This window comes from Megalobrama amblycephala, linkage group LG19, assembly GCF_018812025.1.
Source record: "Megalobrama amblycephala isolate DHTTF-2021 linkage group LG19, ASM1881202v1, whole genome shotgun sequence".
NCBI lineage: Eukaryota > Metazoa > Chordata > Actinopteri > Cypriniformes > Xenocyprididae > Megalobrama > Megalobrama amblycephala.
In genome coordinates, this window is record NC_063062.1 from 34,238,670 (window position 1) to 34,260,025 (window position 21,356).

General features: G+C 36.9%; 1 protein-coding gene across 12 annotated transcripts in view; it reads right to left on the reverse strand.

Moving 5' to 3' along the window:
• The window catches only part of gramd1bb (GRAM domain containing 1Bb), a 180,758-nt gene that overhangs the window by 90,138 nt on the left and 69,264 nt on the right, over positions 1-21,356 (reverse strand). For 10 of the 12 annotated variants that reach the window (XM_048167836.1, XM_048167834.1, XM_048167848.1 and 7 more), the window contains exons 2-4: positions 19,630-20,772; positions 3,628-3,717; positions 1,984-2,010 (exon numbers count right to left, since the gene is read on the reverse strand). In XM_048167836.1, coding sequence (XP_048023793.1) covers positions 1,984-2,010; positions 3,628-3,717; positions 19,630-20,030 — 518 coding nt within the window. In that variant the 5' untranslated portion in view covers positions 20,031-20,772. The remainder of the gene's footprint in view (positions 1-1,983; positions 2,011-3,627; positions 3,718-19,629; positions 20,773-21,356) is intronic. The other 2 variants (XM_048167844.1, XM_048167845.1) reach the window with 2 other exon arrangements.

Genomic DNA, 21,356 nt, shown 5'->3' on the forward strand with positions numbered 1-21,356 from the left:
CATTCTTTGATTGTTCTGAAACATTTAAAAAACAATAGACGACTATCCAACTAAAACATTTCAGAAAGAAAAAAAAAAACACTTCATGAACAATGAATAAATAACATTTTTATGGAAGCTTGTTTCTGCCATGAAATAAAAAATAAAAAGGTAATTGCACATTTTTATCTCACAATTCCGACTTTTTTCTCAGAATTTTGTGATATAAAGTCAGAATTGCGAGTTAAAAAGTCAGAATTGCTTGATATAGTCAGATTTGTGTGATATAAAGTCAGAATTGCATGATTTAAAGTCAGAATTGCATTATAAAGTCAGAATTGCGTGATATAAAGTCAGAATTATGAGTTATAAAGTCAGAATTGCGTGATATAAAGTCAGAATTGCATGATTTAAAGTCAAGTCAGAATTGCGTTATAGAAAGTCAGAATTGCGACTTTATATCTCAATTCAGACTTTATAACATGCAATTCTGACTTTGTAACTCACAATTCTGACTTTATAATGCAATTCTGACTTTACAACACACAATTGTGACTTTATATCACACAATTGCAAGTTTAAATCTCACAATTCTGAGAAAAAAAGTCAGAATTGTGAAATGCAAACTCACAATTACCTTTTTTATTTTTTTATATAGTGGCGGAAACAAGCTTCCATACATTTTTGTGCTAACACTTTTAGAATATTTTTAAAGACCTGATAACTCTAACAAACATTCTATTAACATTACTGGAAGAACGTTTGTACACAGCATTGAGCAAACCTTGTCAAAACGTTCTAAGGACAGTCACTGTTAGCTGAGTTATGGCCGTGAAAGGCGACTCATGTGAAAGGGCCTTTAGAGCTACTATTAGTTTCAAAAACGTCAGTTTAAGTCCTACTTTATGCCTCAGGCAGGTTCTTTAAGCCTTTAAGTTTTTTGAAGTACTTCTTAATGCATCTTTATATTCAACCGCAGAGAGATACAAGAAAGCATACTGTGTCACGCAGCACTTCTCTACAGGAGTTCATGTAAAAAAAAAAAAAAAAAACTTCAGTAAAAAACTTTGTTCGGAAACAATTTTAGAAGTGCAGTTGTCATGAATAAAAACAAAAATTGTAGAGAGGATTTCAGCTTTTTCAGCACTGATGCACAACACAGCACAACAGATGCAACTGTACTGACAAAACTGTTTAAAACATCTCTGCGGACAGATCTAATCTGTGTTTGGCCTTTACTTACCTTCTTTTCCTGGACAATTATGGATTGTTATCTCTTTTCCCACAACTACAGGTCAGATGTTTGGCCTTCGATATATTTCTTATTTGGAGGTCAAATAAAGAAATCAAGAGAAAGCGAAATGGCTGAAGCCCCAGACAGCCCGGTTTGAGCACGGCAGTCTGTTTGTTCCCAGGCATTGTGATCGGAGCTGTTTGTCCAATAAAAAAGGCAAACAATGACATTCCGTAGCTTGCAACTGTATTCAGGGCTCAAATTCACAAAAGTACAGCGGGGCTCTGAGATATCTCACCTCAAACAAAACAGAGGTTTGCAGAGATATGTGTATCAAGATTACTATATCTACCACACACACATGCACACACACACACACACACACACACACACACACACACACACACACACACACACACACGTTTGTTTTTGTGAATTGTGGGGACATTCCATAGGCGTAAAGGTTTTTATACTGTACAAACTATATTTTCTATCCCCCTACACTACCCCTACCCCTAAACCTACCCATCACAGAAAACTGTGCACACTTTTACTTTCTCAAAAAAACTCATTCTGTATGATTTATAAGCCTTTTGAAAAATGGGGACATGGGGTAATGTCCTCATAAGTCACCTCTCCTTGTAATACCTATGTCATACCCATGTTGTTATACAAATTTGTGTCCTTATATGTCACAAAAACGCACACACACACACACACTCATTCAAGTACAAAAGGATGTCTGGTGCTGATGTGGTCTTGATTCTTACCTACACTTGTCTGCTCCGCTGTCAGCCCTGTGAAAAAATCAGCAGAGTGTTAGTCAGTTTAAGATGCATGTTAAGGCAGGAATACAATACACAACTTTTGACCATTTTTGTGCCTCAAATTGCAGTCCAGTAGTTGCTGAAAATCAGAGTCAGTCTGCATTCTTTGGGCAGTCAGAGTTGACAGATTTCACAGAAAATCGCATGATGATGGTCACAGACCCGCAGATTTTTAGCTTCAGACTATGACTCCATCCAGTTGGAGGTGATTAAGCATGACTGATATTTTGAGGTGATTTTACACATATTATTTTAATTTGTCATACATCCCCTAACAACGAGGCATGTTTCTGTGTGAGTTTGTTGTGTTTGAACTTCTTGAAAGTTTGTTAGCGTGTGATCCTCAGTCGTTCAGTGTGTGATGCCCAGTTTTTCCCTGTAACCACTTACAAAGTCGACAAGCGTTTGATTCCTAGTGTTTTAAAATGTGTTCAGGTTTTAAAAGCTGTGTAGTGTATTCCTTTAGTGTGTTTAATCTTGACAAAGGGACAAAAGTGTCCTCAAAAAGTATGTGGACACTAAATCCACACTTTAAAGGATTAGTTGACTTCAGAATTAAAATTTCCTGATAATTTACTCACCCCCATGTCATCCAAGATGTTCATGTCTTTCTTTCTTCAGTCGAAAAGAAATTAAGGAAAACATTTGAGGAAAACTTTCCAGGATTTTTCTCCATATTGTGGACTTCAATGGCTACCAACGAGTTGAAGGTCCAAACTGCAGTTTCAGTGCAGCTTCAAAGCTTCCCAGATGAGGAATAAGGGTCTTGTCTAGTGAAACAATTGGTCAAAATAAAAATTATATACATTTGAACTCGTCTTGCACTGCTCTGCAATGCGCCACGCATTACATAATTGCGTTGGAAAGGTCACGCGTGATGTAGGATGGAAGTACCGCGGTAGGGTGAAAAACTCCATCTCATTTTCTCCTCCAACTTCAAAATCATCTAACATCATTGTTTTACTTCATGTAGAACCCTTTGAAGCTGCAGTTTGGACCTTCAACCCGTTGGTAATTGTTGAAGTCCACAATATGGAGAAAAATCCTGGATTTTTTCCTCAAAAACCTTAATTTCTTTTCAACTGAAGAAAGAAAGACATGAACATCTTGGATGACATGGGTGTGAGTAAATTATCAGGAAATTTTTATTCTGAAGTGGACTGACCCTTTAAAAGGCAAAAGCATTTTTACATAAAATAACAATTTATCAAAACAAGTGTTTTTTTGTTTGTTGTTTGTTTGTTTCATTTTTTAAGTAAATGTTTGGGCAACTCTTTAAAATAAGTTTCAATTCGTTAACATTAGTTAATGCATTAGGAATCATGAAATAACAATGAATGAAAACTGTGATTTTATCATCATCAGCTCAAGCTTGGCTGTTCAACCCATTTTTATGCTTTTCATGTTTGTTAAAGCCGTTGAGTGGAACATCGGTGAAAGCATTATGTAACGATTCCCCTTTGTCCCTGAGCTCTTGGGAGTTCTGATTGGCTGAGCACCTCTGCACAAATCAGTTCATTTATTAAAACTGACCTTAATTATTGATGTTTCAGATAAGTACAGACACAGGACACACAGTGTATGTACCTGTCCTCACGGATGGAGGGAGTCAGGAAGCGGCTGGAATCGTCGTCATGGCTACTCTGCTGGCTGCTCTGTTGACTACTCTGCTGACTGCTGGAAAAGAGTCATATTGATGCATGTCAATCAACCTGCCGTGACAACATGAAACACGTGTAACTACACTACTGTTCTAAATGTTGTGTTTGAAAGAAATCTCGTATGCTCACCAAGGCTGCATTTATTTGACAAATAAACTGTGAAATATTATTACAATTTAAAATAATAGTTTTCTCATTTAATATATTTTAAAATATAATTTATTCCTGTTATTAAAGCTGAATTTTCAGCATCATTACTCCAGTCTTTCGTGTCACATGATCCTTCAGAAATCATTCTAATATGTTGATTTGCTGCTCAAGAAACATTTCCTAATATCAGTGTTGCTGCTTAATATATTTGTGGAAACCATGATGTATTTTTTTTTTTTTTTAAATATAATGTGTAATGTTACAAATATAATATAATATAATATAATAATATAATGTTATAATATATAACATTATAAATGTCTTTACTGTCTTTTGATCAAGTTGAATATATATTTGATCAAGGGATTTGATCAAGTTGAACATATATATATATATATATATATATATATATATATATATATATATATATATATATATATATATATATATTACTGACTCCAAACTTTAAAAACTTTCCAACAGCAAAAAATAAGTTTTCATGATAAGTTTTCAATATGTTCTATCAAATGGCTATAAAATGTAACTTGACTTGTTGACTTTGAGTAATGGTAATTTGCATGTGGCATTTTCTCTATGAAAAATGTATCTCTATGATTTCACCACAAGAGGGAGCAGTCACACTCAGGCACCATCAACAGCACAAAATCTCAGAAATAAATGAACAGTTTCATGTGGCGTTTAACAAGTGCTGACTACTGAAAAACACTAGCAGTGCTTCACAGCATTTATTATGCTTTATCAGAAACTACTTAAACACTACAGCATTTCATTTCAATTTCAAGCTATTTAGATTAAATATGTCCAGTGAATATTTGTAATTGTTCATCCTCATTATCAGTGCTTTCACCTCACCAGTTCAAACTGAAGTTCAGTCATTATTTGCCTCTAATAAAATGTTTTCCTCTCCTCTGATTTGAAATAAAACAGACCCATTTGCATTAAAGGGTTAGTTCACCCAAAAATGAAAATTCTGTCATTTATTACTCATCCTCATGTCATTCCACACCCGTAAGACCTTCGTTCATCTTCAGAACACAAATTAAGATATTTTGATTAAATCCGATGGCTCAGTGAGGCCTATTGCCAGCAATGTTACTGCACCTCTCAAGATCCATTAAGGTATTAAAAACATATATGAAACAGTTAATTTGAGTTTAGTGGCTCAACCTTAATATTATAAAGCGACGAGAATACTTTTTGTGTGAAAATAACGACTTTTCAACAATATATATATGGGCTGATTTCAAAACACCGCTTCGGAGCTTTACGAATCGGATCAGTGATTCAGAGCACCAAAGTCATGTGATTTCAGCAGTTTAGCTGTTTGATAGGAGATCCGAATCACTGATCCGATTCGTAAAGCTCCGAAGCAGTGTTTTGAAATCGGCCCATCACTATATTGTTTAAAAGTCGTTATTTTGGTTTTTTTTGGCGCACAAAAAGTATTCTCGTTGCTTTTTAGTATTAAGGTAGAACCACTGTAGTCACATAAACTGATTTAAATGTGTTTTTAGTACCTTTATGGATCTTGAGAGTTACAATGTCATCGCTGGCTATAGAGGCCTCGCTGAGACATCGGATTTCATCAACAATATCTTAATTTGTGTTTCAAAGATGAACGAAGGCCTTACGGGTGTAGAACGACATGAGGGTGAGTAATAAATAACATTATTTTCATTTTTGGGTGAACTAACCCTTTAAATATAATTAAACCAGCATCATTTAACATCTTTTTTTCTGTCAGTGTTTCAGTTATTAGGTTTTAAAGTAATGGTTTCTCTTTCAGCCATAACTAATGCATCCTTAGTGAATCCTTAAAGTGCCCCTATTCTGCTATCTTGAAGGTTCTTAATTTTGTTTTGGAGTCTCCTACAATAGGTTTCCATGCAGCCAAGGCCAAAAAACACTTTAATCATAATAATATACATTGCAGCATCAGCTCTTTTCCCACAGTGTCTGAAACAGTTTGAACAAAGATTCAGTCTCTCACGAAACCCCTCCTTTCCGAGAGCCTGCTCTGCTCTGATTGGTCAGACGGCCCAGTCTGTTGTGATTGGTCGACCACTTACAGTGCTTGTCAGAAACCAAACGCTCATTACCATATCTGAATTTCAGCTCCAGATCTTCCTCAGCACTTGATACACAGTGATACGAACAGTAACGATGGCGTCGGTTTTATTGTATCAATTCCAGCGCGAGTCCTCCTCATCCTTAGGAAGTGAATACAAAGTGGATTTGCTTTCAGTGCTTAAAACAGCATCTTGTCATCAACACAAACCAACTCTTTCAGGCCTCAGCCACAACTACAGTGTCTCGGGGTCAAAGTAGACATTATTCACAGGCAGCCAATAAGCCATCGGCTGGCATTATGCAAATCTGTCACAAACCATTGTAGGTTTGTGTAGGAAGTAAGACTGGAATTACTGACGATTCGTTTCAGGCAGTTCAGAATCGGTTCTTTCCTTTAGAAGACAATAACTCCATTTCCCTGCACTTTAATTTTTGAAACTTTGAAGCAGACCTTTTACATTCACAAACAGCTATATTACACACTACTTGAAAGGTAACAGCCCGGAAAACATAGTAGGGGCACTTGAATTTTTAACTTGGATAAAAGTACTACTAAAGGAAAAAGTTAAATCTATAATACATGGATATTGTGATGGAATTTTCAGCAGTTGCTCCAGTATGAAGCACAAAAAACCAAAAACAAAATCCCATTCAGCATGCTGGATTTCCTCGTTCCATCAGCTCCAGGGATTTGTTGTTGAGCGATACGCTCAGGTGCGTGCAGGTATTTGCCTGTGGTGACTACGGGCCACGCACACCCACAGGAAAGCTCATATCTGCAATTCAAACTATGCAGGCAAATCTCTCATTTATGGTCAGTTGTTCTGACAGCACTTGACCTGTGTGGGCTCCTCATGTTTGCTTTAAACGCTGCTGATTTAGCCTCTGCCGGAGTGTGAGTTTATGCACACATGCCTGAGGGGCCAGACTGTTCTCAGAATGGGCCCTTGCGTATAACTTCCCCGCTAACTAGAGAGAACTGAAGCTCAACAACATGGCCTAGAACGCCCCTGAATCATTCATGACAGTTGCCTGTCTGACGCTTTGTGTGTGTTTTAACTGCTGCTGAAACAAAACCCCAGTGCTTTCAGGCGAACTGCCCAGACTGACATCAGACTAGGAACCCGCTGCTCGTTCTACTGGCGGGCCGAGAGCAAAATTCAGCCCGTTTGAAATTTTAAGTAGTCTGATGATGAATATGTTTTATACATACACTATATACTCAAAAAAAATGTATAAATCCTGCACACTACTTAAACTTGCATCCTTTTATTAGCTTAGCAAAGTTTTCATCAATTGATCATTCTCAGGCTTACAAAACATGCAAATGTATCGTTAAATTTTAGAATAATTTAACATGATTTTGAATTAATAAGAAGTTCAGATACACATTACAAATGATGCATAATTGTACACCCAAATGAACACTAAAACTTTTTTTTGGTGTGTTTGTGTGCTTTCTTTTGCATTAATTGTAACAAGTATTTGAATTCTACATTGGCTGTGTAATTGGAGGTGTGGCCTTCGTTAGTATTATCATCTGTGAATATTTTTAATAAGTTGTTTTTAAATTTGCATGTTTTGTAAGCTTGAGGAAGATCGATTGACCTAATGCAATTTTGTAAGGATGCAAGTTTGAACAGTGTGCAAGATTTATACATTTTTTATACACATACAATTGCTTGTAGTGTGTGAGGCACTACATTTTTTATACATGCACTATAAATTGCTGTACTGTAAGACTCTGCAGGGAACATGTGATTTAATTGTCAGTTATTCTGTTTTTAAATCAATGTCACCTCCTGCATTTTCATCATGTCATTCTCTAAGGTAAAAAATGAAAAACTGCACAATGAAAACTGTCAGTTCTGGCTAAAATGGAATGACGAGTATCATTATGCCATAAGCCTGTAGCCGTAGTAAAATCGCACAGTGAAGAGGCACTATGTCAATGAAATGCTGTTGAATCCAAAATGTTTGTGATTGGATTAGATTTGCCAGTCAGAATCACAAGTGAGCAGACTATGTTTGGCATTCGTAGTGTAAACACCAATCTGTCCATTTGTGTCCTGGGCAAGATCAAAGTTCGCCTACTCAACTGTCAATCAACCACTGTACAAAAACAAGAGTTTTAAGCTTTGCTAACATTTTGGAAAAGAGCATATAAAAAAGCGCATAACCCTAAATCACTAACCCTTACCCAATAATGATGATGATGGATGAATGTTACTTCAACTGAAAGTGCAATAGCCAAGACAGTGAATTTTTCTGATAACAGAACAATGAGCTTTCCTGTTGAGTGGAAGCCATCTGTCCATCACAGCTTCCTCTGTCAGCACTGCTGAATTAGTGTAGTTAAAGCAAACCTGGGAACACAGATTTAAGCTTCTTTCTTAATCAAAAAGCCTTCATTTAAAGACTTGCCAAAGCAAGTCTGCAATCACCTAAAAATATGCACAAGCTTGCTCAATCACATGATCAACTGTAGGCTTTTAGATTAATAATAATAATAATAAAATGTTTCAATTAATTTATAGATATATAAAGAGTTATATAAATACATATAATTGTTTTTCTATGTCAAATTAATGCTGTTCTTTTGAACTTTTTTTATTAATCAAAGAATCCTGGAAAAAAATATGAAAGCAGCATAACTGCTTTTAACTGATAATAATCAGAAATGTTTCTTGAGCAGCAAATCATCATATTAGAATGATTTCTGAAGGATCATGTGACACTGAAGACTGGAGTAATGATGCTGAAAATTCAGCTTTGATCACAGGAATAAATTACATTTTAATATATATTCAAACAGAAAAACTTTATTTTAATTTATAAAAATATTTCACAATATTACTGTCTTTACTGTATTTTGAACATAAATATGAGTTCATACTCCATCATCCATATCATCTAATCAAATGATTGATAAACAAGTAGACAAAGCAGTTTAGGGCTTCAACCTCGCATTATGAGAACAACTTTACACCTTCTGTACTCCACTCCAGCTGAGGAAAAATAACTCTTAAATCTGAAATATTAACAACATGGACAGAGTCTCTCAGCTGGAAGGTGCACACTTACAAGTTCCCCATGTCTTAAAATAGCACTAGAAGCTCTTATCAGAGAAAGGCAGACTGTGAAAGGTCTGGATACATCTCAGCAGCACGAGAAAACCCTACGAGACGAGACATCGCATACACAAGCCCAGATAAGAGACCTTATTGAACCGAGACTCTCAGATATTATAGAATATCTACACAAATATGAGGAAAGAAAGAGAGATACGATTAGGAATACATTTAGTACTGCACAGGTATTGGCTCTAAACTAAATCAATCACAGATTCTCTATCAGCGACCGCAAATAATAAATGTGTTGCAGAATCTCAATTTAAAAGGCTAGTTTTTGCATGCTGCATGAGCAAAATGATCTGAACTCCTAAACATCAAGCCTCGGTCACTGACAAACGAAATCTCAGAACACTTCAAATACCAAAAATACAGCTTTCGTTCCCACCTTTCTGCTCGATGGACAATAATTGCGTCTTATTTGGGATCACGGCAGCTTCTTTAAGTACTGCTGGCACTTCACAGAGGAAAGTGTCAGTATACACAGCAAACTGTTTAACTATTAATCTGTCTTCTGCGTTCAACATTAAGCTACATAACAGATTCACCACATTCTGTTTTGAAAAGCAAAAGAATAGAGATCTTGACACATGACACTTCTGATTTAGATAAAATAATTTCTTCTGATATAAATAAATAAAAAGACCATTTTAGTAGGACAAATAAATTCAAAGAAAATCAAACACCACCTCAAACAAAACAAACCTGTGGTCTCATAAAAAGTACAAAAAGATAGGATAGGCCAGCATCCGCTTCTTTGTTGCTAGGTGGTTCTTTTCTTTTTTACACTGGGTTAGTTACCCCACATTATTATGTTTCTTGTGTCTGAACTATTCCCTGAAAGGCTGTATTTAATATTCATATTGACTCATTGTCAAGTTGAGTACATGTGCTATATCTGCACAGATTACATAAACTTTGGCAGCAAATGGAGTGAACATAATTTGTGAAACAAAAACAGCCAAATTGGCTAGTGGTCACAGTCGATTTTTACCTGCATTTGGCGGGTGTTAATTTCAAACCCTGTCATTATGAAATTGCACAGAACCTCTTTTGTGTGTAAAAGCAAACTGTTTAATTAGATTTTGGTTATTATGACAGTATAGAGCACACCTAAAGTTGTATTCGTTGGCAAAATGGTAATGTAAGGTCCTGTTATACAAGTATTTGGAATAAAAAGCACACAAGCTAACATTAGATTCGGTGGAAATAACGCTAATAAAAACAAGTCAGCCATATCAGGCTAATTAAAATTACTCAAAATCATTACTTAGGCCAATTAAAGTTCTCATAAAGCTACTTTAAGAGATTCTTACCTTAAGGCATGTGGGCAGACCTCCCAGAGATGGCTCTCTTCAATCATGTTCACTCTTTCTAACTCGAAGTTAGAAATTCCAGTATTGTGACAACACTATGTGACAGCAATGTTTGAACTCCCTGAAACGCCTCCATTGTAGTCTTGAGTTTTCTTCCGGGAACGAACACGTCACAATAATCCTCATTTAAATAATTCCCACCCAATGCATATGCAAAAAAGGTGGCGGGGCCTGGTTGAGTTGCATTAGAAGCAGTTGACCAATCACAACACACTGGTCCAGCCAACCAATCAGAGCACTTTGTGCTTTTCAGAAGGGGCTTCATAGAGACAGGAACTAAACAGAGTGTTACTGACAGACTGGGAAAAGAGGTGCCGCAACAATGTCAAATATGAGGAAAATAATTAGTTTTTTGAGCATTCAAGCATGAAAACCTATTCTAGTAGAGCCCGAAAACACTTTAAAAAGGGCATAATTGGTCCCCTTTAATTGCTATGGCTGAAAATGCAGAAAGAAGAAAAAAAAAAAAAAAAAAAACTGCAGATGCTTTCAGCATGGCTACAATGAAATCTGTCATTGACGGAGCAATGCAATGACATCCTGTGTCAAACTTAGCAGGCTGTGCAAAATATGCATACCTGTAGCTTCACAGTGAAACCTGGTGAGAGAAATGACGCATGCACTAATGTACAAAAATTAAAAATGCTGTTAGTTCAAATGCATGAGAACAGATAAAACATGTAAAACAAACACTAATGCCGATTATAAGAATTATGAGTAATACCAACAGCAGCCCACCATATGGACAGAGAAACAACTGACATAAACAAGAAAGACCTGTTATTTGAACTGTTATTTATGTAACACTTTGTTGGAAAAGTGTGATTTTCTCAGATCATTTCAAGGGCAAAAAATGTGTGTTTTGCTATACAGTAATTCAATGATGAAGTGCGATTCAAGGCCTGTACACACCGGGATGAATATCGCACGCATTTATCGCCAGCATTTTTTAAGACCTTTTTTCTGTTCATACCCAAGCAATTTTCACTGGTGATGAGCAGAGTGAACGTGCAAATTCACTCCCTGCCAGTATATGGCGCTTGCAAGACAGTGCAAATAAACATATTTATGATATTAGTAAAGTTTAAGTAGATAAAAATGCAGATATAAAATGGCATATACATGACATATGAGAGATGGTAGTCAGAAACGGTAGTGCAAATAAGTCACAATGACAGTGGTGCAAGTGAACGGTAGTGCAAATAAACATATTTATTAAATAGACATTCTCAACTATATTTCTTGAATGTAAAAGAAAAAAAAACAAACAGTAAAAATACAGAAATAATACATAATACACATACTATTTGTGAGGCCAAAACAATAGTCAATGCCAATAGTTTGTAGGGGGTCTTCCTCATCTACTTACTTTCTCTTCATCATCTTGGTATCAGTGTGTGCTCGGCAAGACCGTTTTGTGCTTGAGCGCCACCAAGTCGTGTTTCACTGTAACTTCAGCTGCTCCAGGCACGTGAACAAAAGCGCCACTCTCATTGGTCTGACAGTTTTTAACGCGGCACGTCAAACCAAAAAAACGAACCCGAGGCATTTTTTTTAAAATGGCGCTTTTACGCCTGCTGTTTTTCACGTCGGTGTGCACACTCACATTGGCGCCCGTTGTTCAGTTACGAGGCGTTAAACATCGGCGATAATAGCGCGCGATATTCGTCCCGGTGTGTACAGGCCTTCAGTGCATTTGCATTACCTTTGTGCATTTGGCAGGCGCTTTTATCTGAAGAGGCCTGCAGTGCATTTAAGGGACACATTTTAGCACTTCATGCATTTCCTGGGACCAGCGATGAGCTACAGGAACACTCAATTCAACAAATATACTAAACCCATTAAATCAGTCTTAAAACCTCCTATATGATTAATATCTTTCATTTTGCTTTATTGATAATTGAGATAAGTGATTAAAAATGAGCATGTATTATATAACTGTACAGCTGTGCATCTGCCATTCAGCCCCTTTCAAATCACGTCTATATCTCGTCTATTAAAACAGAATAAAACAGTGATGATACTTATATTATCATCACAAGTACTACCATATCAAAAACTGATTCTGTTAAATAACCACTTCAAAACTAAAGACTGAATCATCAAATCATCTAACAGATGTATTAACAATGGGTGCTGACAAAAGCTGAATATTCCATACTGTATCCTTTATACAGTAAAACCTTTATAAAAAAAATAAATAAATAAAAAAAACACTCCATCACTATAATATTCTGAAACCATAGGAAGCAATGCAATTTGACCTATCATTCACGTCTGTAACATAAATAGTGCAAGGCGAGAGCATTCTGGGTGGTTGCTAAGGCAATTGTTAGGTGATAAAAAACGTTTTAATAAACAAACAAAAACATTTAATTGGTATAAGGATAATGGTCTTTTTGAATGTAGTTGCCTCTGGCTTTCTGGTCTAAAGGTCAGTAAACACAATGCTGAGTCTTGTGTTTCCAGTGTGTTTCCACAATATTAACATGATCTGATCTTACATCATCTGGTTAATATGAAAACTGTAAGGGTTTGTTTGGTGGTCTCGACTTGAACTTTGTACAAATCTGCTATAATGAACAAACACAAAACAGCAAATGTACATATCCCATAAACTAAATAAAATAACTAATCATTATTGGTTGCAGAGTGGGCGACACTAAAATATATAACTAAAAACTTCTTTAATACGAGTATAGTTACATATATCAGTGTAGCATTACTGTGATACTGATTTAAACAATAAACACTAACAGAAATGTTGCATAATAACTGAAGGCATTGTAAATGAATCACCGTATGTAGAGTTGCACATCTGTGTCTGACCACAGATCAGATGAGTTCTTAAAGGGGTCATGAATTGAGAAATCTACTTTTGATATATAAAGAGGTACTATAAGAATATTCTGCAAGATTCATAACTGAAAACGTCCCTGTTAGTCCAATAAAAGCTTTTATTGACACCTACTTTATCATTGCAACGTTAGCCCCGCCCACTGGCGTGTTAGTGAGATGACGAGGAGAGAAGAGCGATACAGGACTAAAAGTAACATTACCTTTCAAAGGATCCTAATGCTAGGAATACGGTTATTTATTTTCAACAATGTGAATGTCTCAGTTGAGCTTTATTTATTTGTATTCAGTACATTTCACTGGGGATTCTTTGGTAAATCAATCACATTTCGGCGCAAGCTTTGCAAACAGACTTTTATGATATGGACTCGACAGTAATGCAACAACATGTAAGTAACTGTGTTCATTCTAATGACTGATCTGATATGTAATGTACAGTCAGATGCTCTTATGAGTCAATAAATCAAACCAGTGACTAAACGGTCATTTAAACGGTGTTTAAATTATATATAGAAAGTGATCAAAGAAGGCTCCCTTTACACTCGCTGGAGCTGTCAATCAAACAGTGCGAGTTTATCAGTGACTGAGTTCTGGACTCGCACGTTTTATTCAACGAAACTCTTAGTTACATCAAGTTTGCACTGTTAGTTATGATGAAAGCATTCGTTAGTGTGCAGAAATTGAGTTGCAATGACGAGATCACTGCTTTCATGTGATCAACAACATGTCTGTGATCAGCTACAATGTTCATCACTGCAACCTTTCATGCCATGATCTAAATATAATGCCATAGATCTAAATGTAATGCAACACTTTACATGATTAGTTAAAGGTGCCCTAGATTATGTTTTTAAAAGATGTAATATAAGTCTAAGGTGTCCCCTGAATGTGTCTGTGAAGTTTCAGCTCAAAATACCCCATAGATTTTTTTTTAATTAATTTTTTTAACTGCCTATTTTGGGGCATCATTTATAAACGCGCCGATTTATGCTGTGGCCCCTTTAAATCCCGTGCTCTCCGCCCACAGAGCTCGTGCTTGCCTTAAACAGTGCCGTAACAAAGTTTACACAACTAATATAACCCTCTAAATGGATCTTTACAAAGTGTTCGTCATGCATGCGGCATGCATGCGTCGGATTATGTGAGTATTGTATACTGTAATATTGTTTACATTGATTCTGAATGAGTTTGAGGCTATGCTGCGTGGCTAAAGCTAACATTACACACTGTTGGAGAGATTTATAAAGAATGAAGCTGTGTTTATGCATTATACAGACTGCAAGTGTTTAATAATGAAAATAGCGACGGCTCTCTTGTCTCCGTGAATACAGTAAGAAACGATGGTAACTTTAACCACATTTAACAGTACATTAGCAACACGCTAACGAAACATTTAGAAAGACAATTTACAAATATCACAAAAAATATCATGATATCATGGATCATGTCAGTTATTATTGCTCCATCTGCCATTTTTCGCAGACGTTGATCCAGACGTTTTGCCCTTGTCTAATGCCTTTCATAATGATAATGTTGGGACCGTGGGCTGGCATATGCAAATATTGGGGGCGTACACCCCGACTGTTACGTAACAGTCAGTGTTATGTTGAGATTCGCCTGTTCTTCGGAGGTCTTTTAAACAAATGAGATTTATATAAGAAGGAGGAAACAATGGAGTTTGAGACTCACTGTATGTCATTTCCATGTACTGAACTCTTGTTATTTAACTATGGCAAGATAAATTCAATTTTTCATTCGAGGGCACCTTTAACCTTGAGAGCTGTAATAGTAAAAACCTGCTAAAAGTTTTCGAGAGAGTAATACTTAGCTATTTCATATGCAAAGATGTTAGCCAATCACAGCAGTGGGCATTTACACTGAAGTCTCACAGCAGACACGCCCCTCAAACAGAGCGTTTAAATAAGAGTGCTAAAATCAGGGTAGGGAAATGCCTTTTATTTCTAAATTATGACAGTTTTTGATGTACAAAGCATACTAACATTATAAGTGCACCCCAGGAAACAATTTAAAACAATAAAACAATGCAGCTCATGACCCCTTTAAATGCACCAAGTTACACCGTACCTACACTGTACACATGACACACCAAAACAAAACTGCTCCTATTAGAATCAACGAAGCTGTCTGCACTGAAATCACCTCTCTACACCACACTTTCTCTCTCTCTTCTATTACATTTTCTCCTACACTCAAGAAAACCTGGTTTGAAATCATATGAGCTTTAAAGGGACATCTCCTTCACACAGGCAACACAGACTTCGTAATTCAATTTACTTTTCCTCTCATTGTTTTAAATGAGCCACAAAATTCAATTCAAACCACTAAATGACATTATGGCCACTCCTCTAAAGAAACATTTATTAGTTTCCATTTAGCAGCCCCAGTTTGTTCAAAGCTACCTGCACTGAGTGCCGGATAACCCAGGATAAAAATGCATTGCTCAAGGGCATTCTTTCTGCCTAGAACTCAACCTACAATATTTAGCTCTGACTGGAACCTGATACAAAATGATGCAAATCATCAGTGGCAAACAAATACTGTCTTTAATATCACAGGTGAATGAGTTTTTGTGGCTTTTCAACCTCCTTCTGCAAATTACTGTCAAAGCAGCAAGTGAGACAGTGACTCTGTGTCTCTTTTTCCCAGCTGATGCCATTTGCACACTATTTGAGTTATCACTGTCAGTGCTGCACGCTATCAAAGACTGTTAAAGATTACTTCCCTGTCCTAGTACTCAATCCTGCCTGAATGCTTCTCATGGGCCTCAATATTAGACTCGCTGACATTTCTTTCTCATTTGGGCAGGCACCATGGTTTATTTGGTTTATTAACTCATTTTTTAGTAAGCAGCCATGTGATAAGAAAGATAATCTACTGTGAGCTGGTCATTATCATTAATAAACCACAACAAGGTGATCTAGAACTGCCACTGGCCAAAACTTCAATGCATTCAGCAAGTTAAACTTTCACTTCGCCAGTTCTCTCTGTAGTAACTTAACAAGATTCAAGACTAAACCATAAAACCTCAAAGCTGCATGCTACAAACAGATGATTTATAATAAACACTCAAAGAAGAACATAAACATAATAAAGTAACATCATTTTTAAAATCCAGTCATCATTAATACTGCCTGTGCAACGAATATCCAACACAGTGCTAAGCCAAAATAAACTTCATTAGGAATGCACTGATATGAACATTTTGGCTGATACCGATAACCAATAATTCTTTATATTTGAAAGCCAATAAACAATATATTGGCTGATAAATCTAAATCCATCTTTTTTATACTTTTTGAGAGCCTGATTTTAAAAACAAAAGTCTCACCATTAAAATCCATGTCCCAAGCACACATTATAATGTTCTCATTATAGTTTTACAGTATCTCACAAAAGTGAGTACATCCCTCACATTTCAACAACCATTTTAATATATTTTCTCAAGGGACAATACTATAGAAATGAAACTTGGATATATTTTGGAGTAGTCAATGTGTTGCTTGTATAGCAGTATAGATATACTGTCCTCTGAAAATAACTCAACATACAGCCATTACTGTCATATAATACTTCTCACCATAATAATGATAAAAGTAATAATAATAGTACAATGATTAAAACTTTATTTTTAAAGGAATAATCACAAAATTTTCCTTCCATGTTTTAATTTTGACAGTAAACCTTTGTCGTGCAGTACTTTGTTTGCTAAAAATAGAAGGAATTGTTCAATTTTCATTTGATTACATTTTAAAAGATTAGCCTTCATTTCATTACCACCTTTTTTAATAATACATTTGTATTAAAACATACAAATTTCATAGGGCCCTGCCCTAGTGAAAAATAAATATACTAAAATACATTTATTTTATGCTAAGAATATTACAAATACATTTACATATGTATGTACTTAATATAAATACCCTGCAATTGTACCTTTAGTATATTAAATTGGTATACTTAAAGTCGGCTAAATTGGAACAACTAATTTTGTACTTAATGCACTTTAGTTATCGGGAAGTAGTGCTGAGGTCCAATTAAAAGTATAATTAAGTATATTTATTTGTGCTAAAGTGGAACTACTGCAACTGTACTTTAGGTACATTTTAAATAGCTTGCATTTGATATTATACATATTATCCTTACGAATAGTGATATAAAAAAAAAAGTTTTAGGCTAATATTAAGAAATGTGCATTGTCCAATAAAGAAGTACTCTAAATAAAGTTTAATTATAATATTTATAACAGTAAATCTCAAGAGATATGCCAGTAAATACCTTAAAGGTGCCATAGAGCGTTCTTTCACAAGATGTAATATAAGTCTAAGGTGTCCCCTGAATGTGTCTGTGAAGTTTCAGCACAAAATACTCCATAGATTTTTTTTAATTTTTTTTTTTAACTGCCTATTTTGGGGCATCATTAACTATGCACCGATTCAAGCTGCGGCCCCTTTAAATCTCTCACTCCCTGCCCCACAAGCTCTCGACTATAAGTGCAGTTATACAGTGCATAAACAAAGTTCACATAGCTAATATACCCCTCAAATGGATCTTTACAAGATGTTCATCATGCACGCTGCATGCATGGATCGGATCATGTGAGTATAGTATTTATTTGGATGTTTACATTTGATTCTGAATGAGTTTGAGGCTATGCTCCGTGGCTAACTGGCTAATGCTACACTGCTGGAGAGATTTATAAAGAATGAAGTTGTGTTTATGAATTATACAGACTGCAAGTGTTTAAAACTGAAAATAGTGACAGCTCTTGTCTCCACGAATACAGTAATAAACGATGGTAACTTTAACCACATTTAACAGTACATTAGCAACATGCTAACGAAACATTTAAAAAGACAATTTACAAATATCACTAAAAATATTACGTAATCATGGATCATGTCAGTTATTATTGCTCCATCTGCAATTTTTCGCTGTTGTCCTTGCTTGCTTACCTAGTCTGATGATTCAGCTGTGCACAGATTTAGACGTTAAAGTCCGCGTGAACCGGAAGTTGCAAACGACTTTTCTCCAGTGCTGTGACGTATTTCCAAGTGAAACGGAATATTGAATAGAGGGCAGAGTTTTATTTTAGCGCTCTTCCTCTCTATCTCTCGCTCATAGCAGACTAACGGTCGGAGGGGAGTGGTTTAAGTGTTTACAACCCAAGCCGTCAAACTGATGTCATCTGAGAAGGGGCACCGTTGCAGAGGGGAGGAGCATTTTCAGAATGTTGATTAAATATTACGAAGCCAAACAATTTTTTTGTGTGGATTGACTTTCACGGATGAATTGTTCACCACAAAACTAGCAATTTGAGCTAACAAAATAAATAAGGTCAATTTTGATTTCATGTGTACTTTAATACTGGCTGCCCTTGTCTAATGCCTTGAACATGGGCTGGCATATGCAAATATTGGGGTCATAGACATATTAATGATCCCGACTGTTACGTAACAGTCGGTGTTCTGTTGAGATTCGCCTGTTTTCCGGAGGTCTTTTAAACAAATGAGATTTACATAAGAAGGAGGAAGCAATGGAGTTTGAAACTATGTCTTTTCCATGAACTGTTGTTATTCAACTATGCCAAAGTAAATTCATTTTTTGATTCTAGGTCACCTTTAATGGATTTGTAGTATATTTAGTATGAAATGTATTTTAAATTTTTTTTTTTTTTTTCACTAGGGTGTTATTGCAAACATTTGCAAACAAGTTAAAGTTTTATGAATTCAATTAATTATATACATGCTTCTTGATTATTAAAATTCAACTACTAAATTGAATTCCGCTACTAAATTGGAAAAACAGATTTCCTAATGCCCTAAAAATGTAGATTATTTGTGTGTTGTATAATTTCAATTAATTAGACATGCTTTTTGATTACAAGAGTACAAGCTGTAGCAAGCTTTTGCTTAGTCACCGTTATAATTATGAGGGTGTCCTTAGAAAATTTTCTCCCCTCTAAAGCTCAAAGTATACTTCAGCTGTTCGCATCCGCGCACCGTCCGTATGACGTCATATTCGTCATCAGGAGGATCCGCGTGCAGTCCAATCTTTGAGACCACACAGATAGTCTGCAAACAACAGCACATGTGCGAGTGACTTGAGCGCTGGAAAACAGCAGTCCACTGTGCCTAACGCATCTTTCCGCGCTCACAGCCAAAGGAGTATACTTTGAAAGGCTCACGTGCTCAACTGTGCGCGAGACGGAGCGGAACGCGGATAACGAAGTATACCTGGGATACCTGGGCCTTAAAGGTTCCCTGGTCCCAAAAAGTTTGAGAACCTCTAATCTAAAACACCAACCTGCTCTCACTGCCTTGCTCCTTCCTCTCTCGCACCTTCAGCCACTTGCGAAGCAGGAAGCGTTTACGCCGGGGCGAGGCACTCGGGGTGGAGCTGTTGGACCAGGCCGCGTCCTCGTCGCTAGACGGCGTGATTTCGATGGAGGGCAGCTGAAGGTACTCTTTGGAAGCCGAGCGTGATCCAGGATGCCGCAGTAGCCCGTTTTCAAGCCGCTCCCGCTCGCTGGGCAGCTTTTTCATTCGTTTCATCTTAAAACGTCGGCGCCGCAGGGTGGGGGTGGATGAGCTAGACCAGACGAGGCTGTCATGACCGCCTCCGCTACCACCCTCCTCCTCTCCATGGCTGGGATCGTCCCGAGGGACGTGCACCTGGAGGGATGGCGGTCGAAGCGTGTCCGTCATGCTCCAAACTCACCACCCCTGCCGCTGTGATCACCGTTAAGATGCTAAATTGAGACGTACCCCGGTCCCAGGGATGGCGAGAGGTTAACTGCCGAGCTGTCCGGATTAAAGATTCAAGAGGAAACGGAGGTGCTAAGTTGATCCTGAGCGTCTTTTAAAAGACTTATCTGAATGCCTGAGCACAAAATGTACTTCGGTCAAAAGTCGAACATCCAGTCCTGTGCTGAATTTCTTTACAGAATCCTTTCTTGATGATCGCTTGAGAATCCGGGTCTCTTTCCTTCTTGTTTTAGCTACTCAAGGAACTGACAAAGGGCACCTGATGGTGTTTGGATGGACAAACTGGTGCAGGTGAGTAAAACTGATGGGAGTGTTTGAGGCCTACAGCTGGTGGATTGGACGTATTAGATGACAAAGGAAGGCTCTGTTCTCCTCCCAGCAAATGAAACATGCATAAGGGGTGGCTATCGGTGTAACAGGACTCCAGGACTCCCCACAGGTCAGAGACGGTCTCACGCACACAAACACAAGCATAAACACTCAGACTATTGAAATGATCTCAATCGCCTTTAATAGTTGCGTAAAGACACTCTCCTGAGTTGTACACTCTGGTTGCCCAACAATAAGCCTGAAGATGGTTGGTAATGTCTGGAGCAGGAATTGTGGGTTGGTCACGTTCCTGAGGTTGCTGTTCCCACAATGCTCTGCATCTCAATCTTCCGGCACGTACAGCGGTCACAGCCTAAAGATTAGAGTAAGGTGATAGGATGCCAGGTAACTAGGACACCGGTGACTGTACAGGTGTTTAACACAAAAGGGTGATTAACACAAAGATATTGTTAAAAATGCACACAAAGCCACAAACACAGTCACAAGGACAAGATGCATCACCAAACACAGAGATAAATCAGCAAATCAAAAATGAAGCACAATAATTGTGAGTGCGCACACGCATACATACTCATCTGAATGTGCCAACACTGAACTGGGATCTCTGAATTGCATTGTTTAATATGAAAGTCGAAACCAAAACAATATATTTTTGTCTATCAGTTTCAGTATTGTCTTGCAAAGCATGCTAAGTTGGTTGAAAAAATTGTTCATTCAGGTTTGGAACTTAAAGGTGAGTAAATTTAACAATTTGAGACTTGAGGGTGAGTAAATGATGAAAATTTTCATTGTGGTTTGGAAAAGTACTTTTGATTTGAAGCATGGCACTGTGGTTTTACTATAAATGATACTACTATACTACAGGGATGGTGTTCAGCTGAACGACAATAAAGACGAAAGCGATAAAGGACCAGTGCAAACAAAAGCCTGACTAGA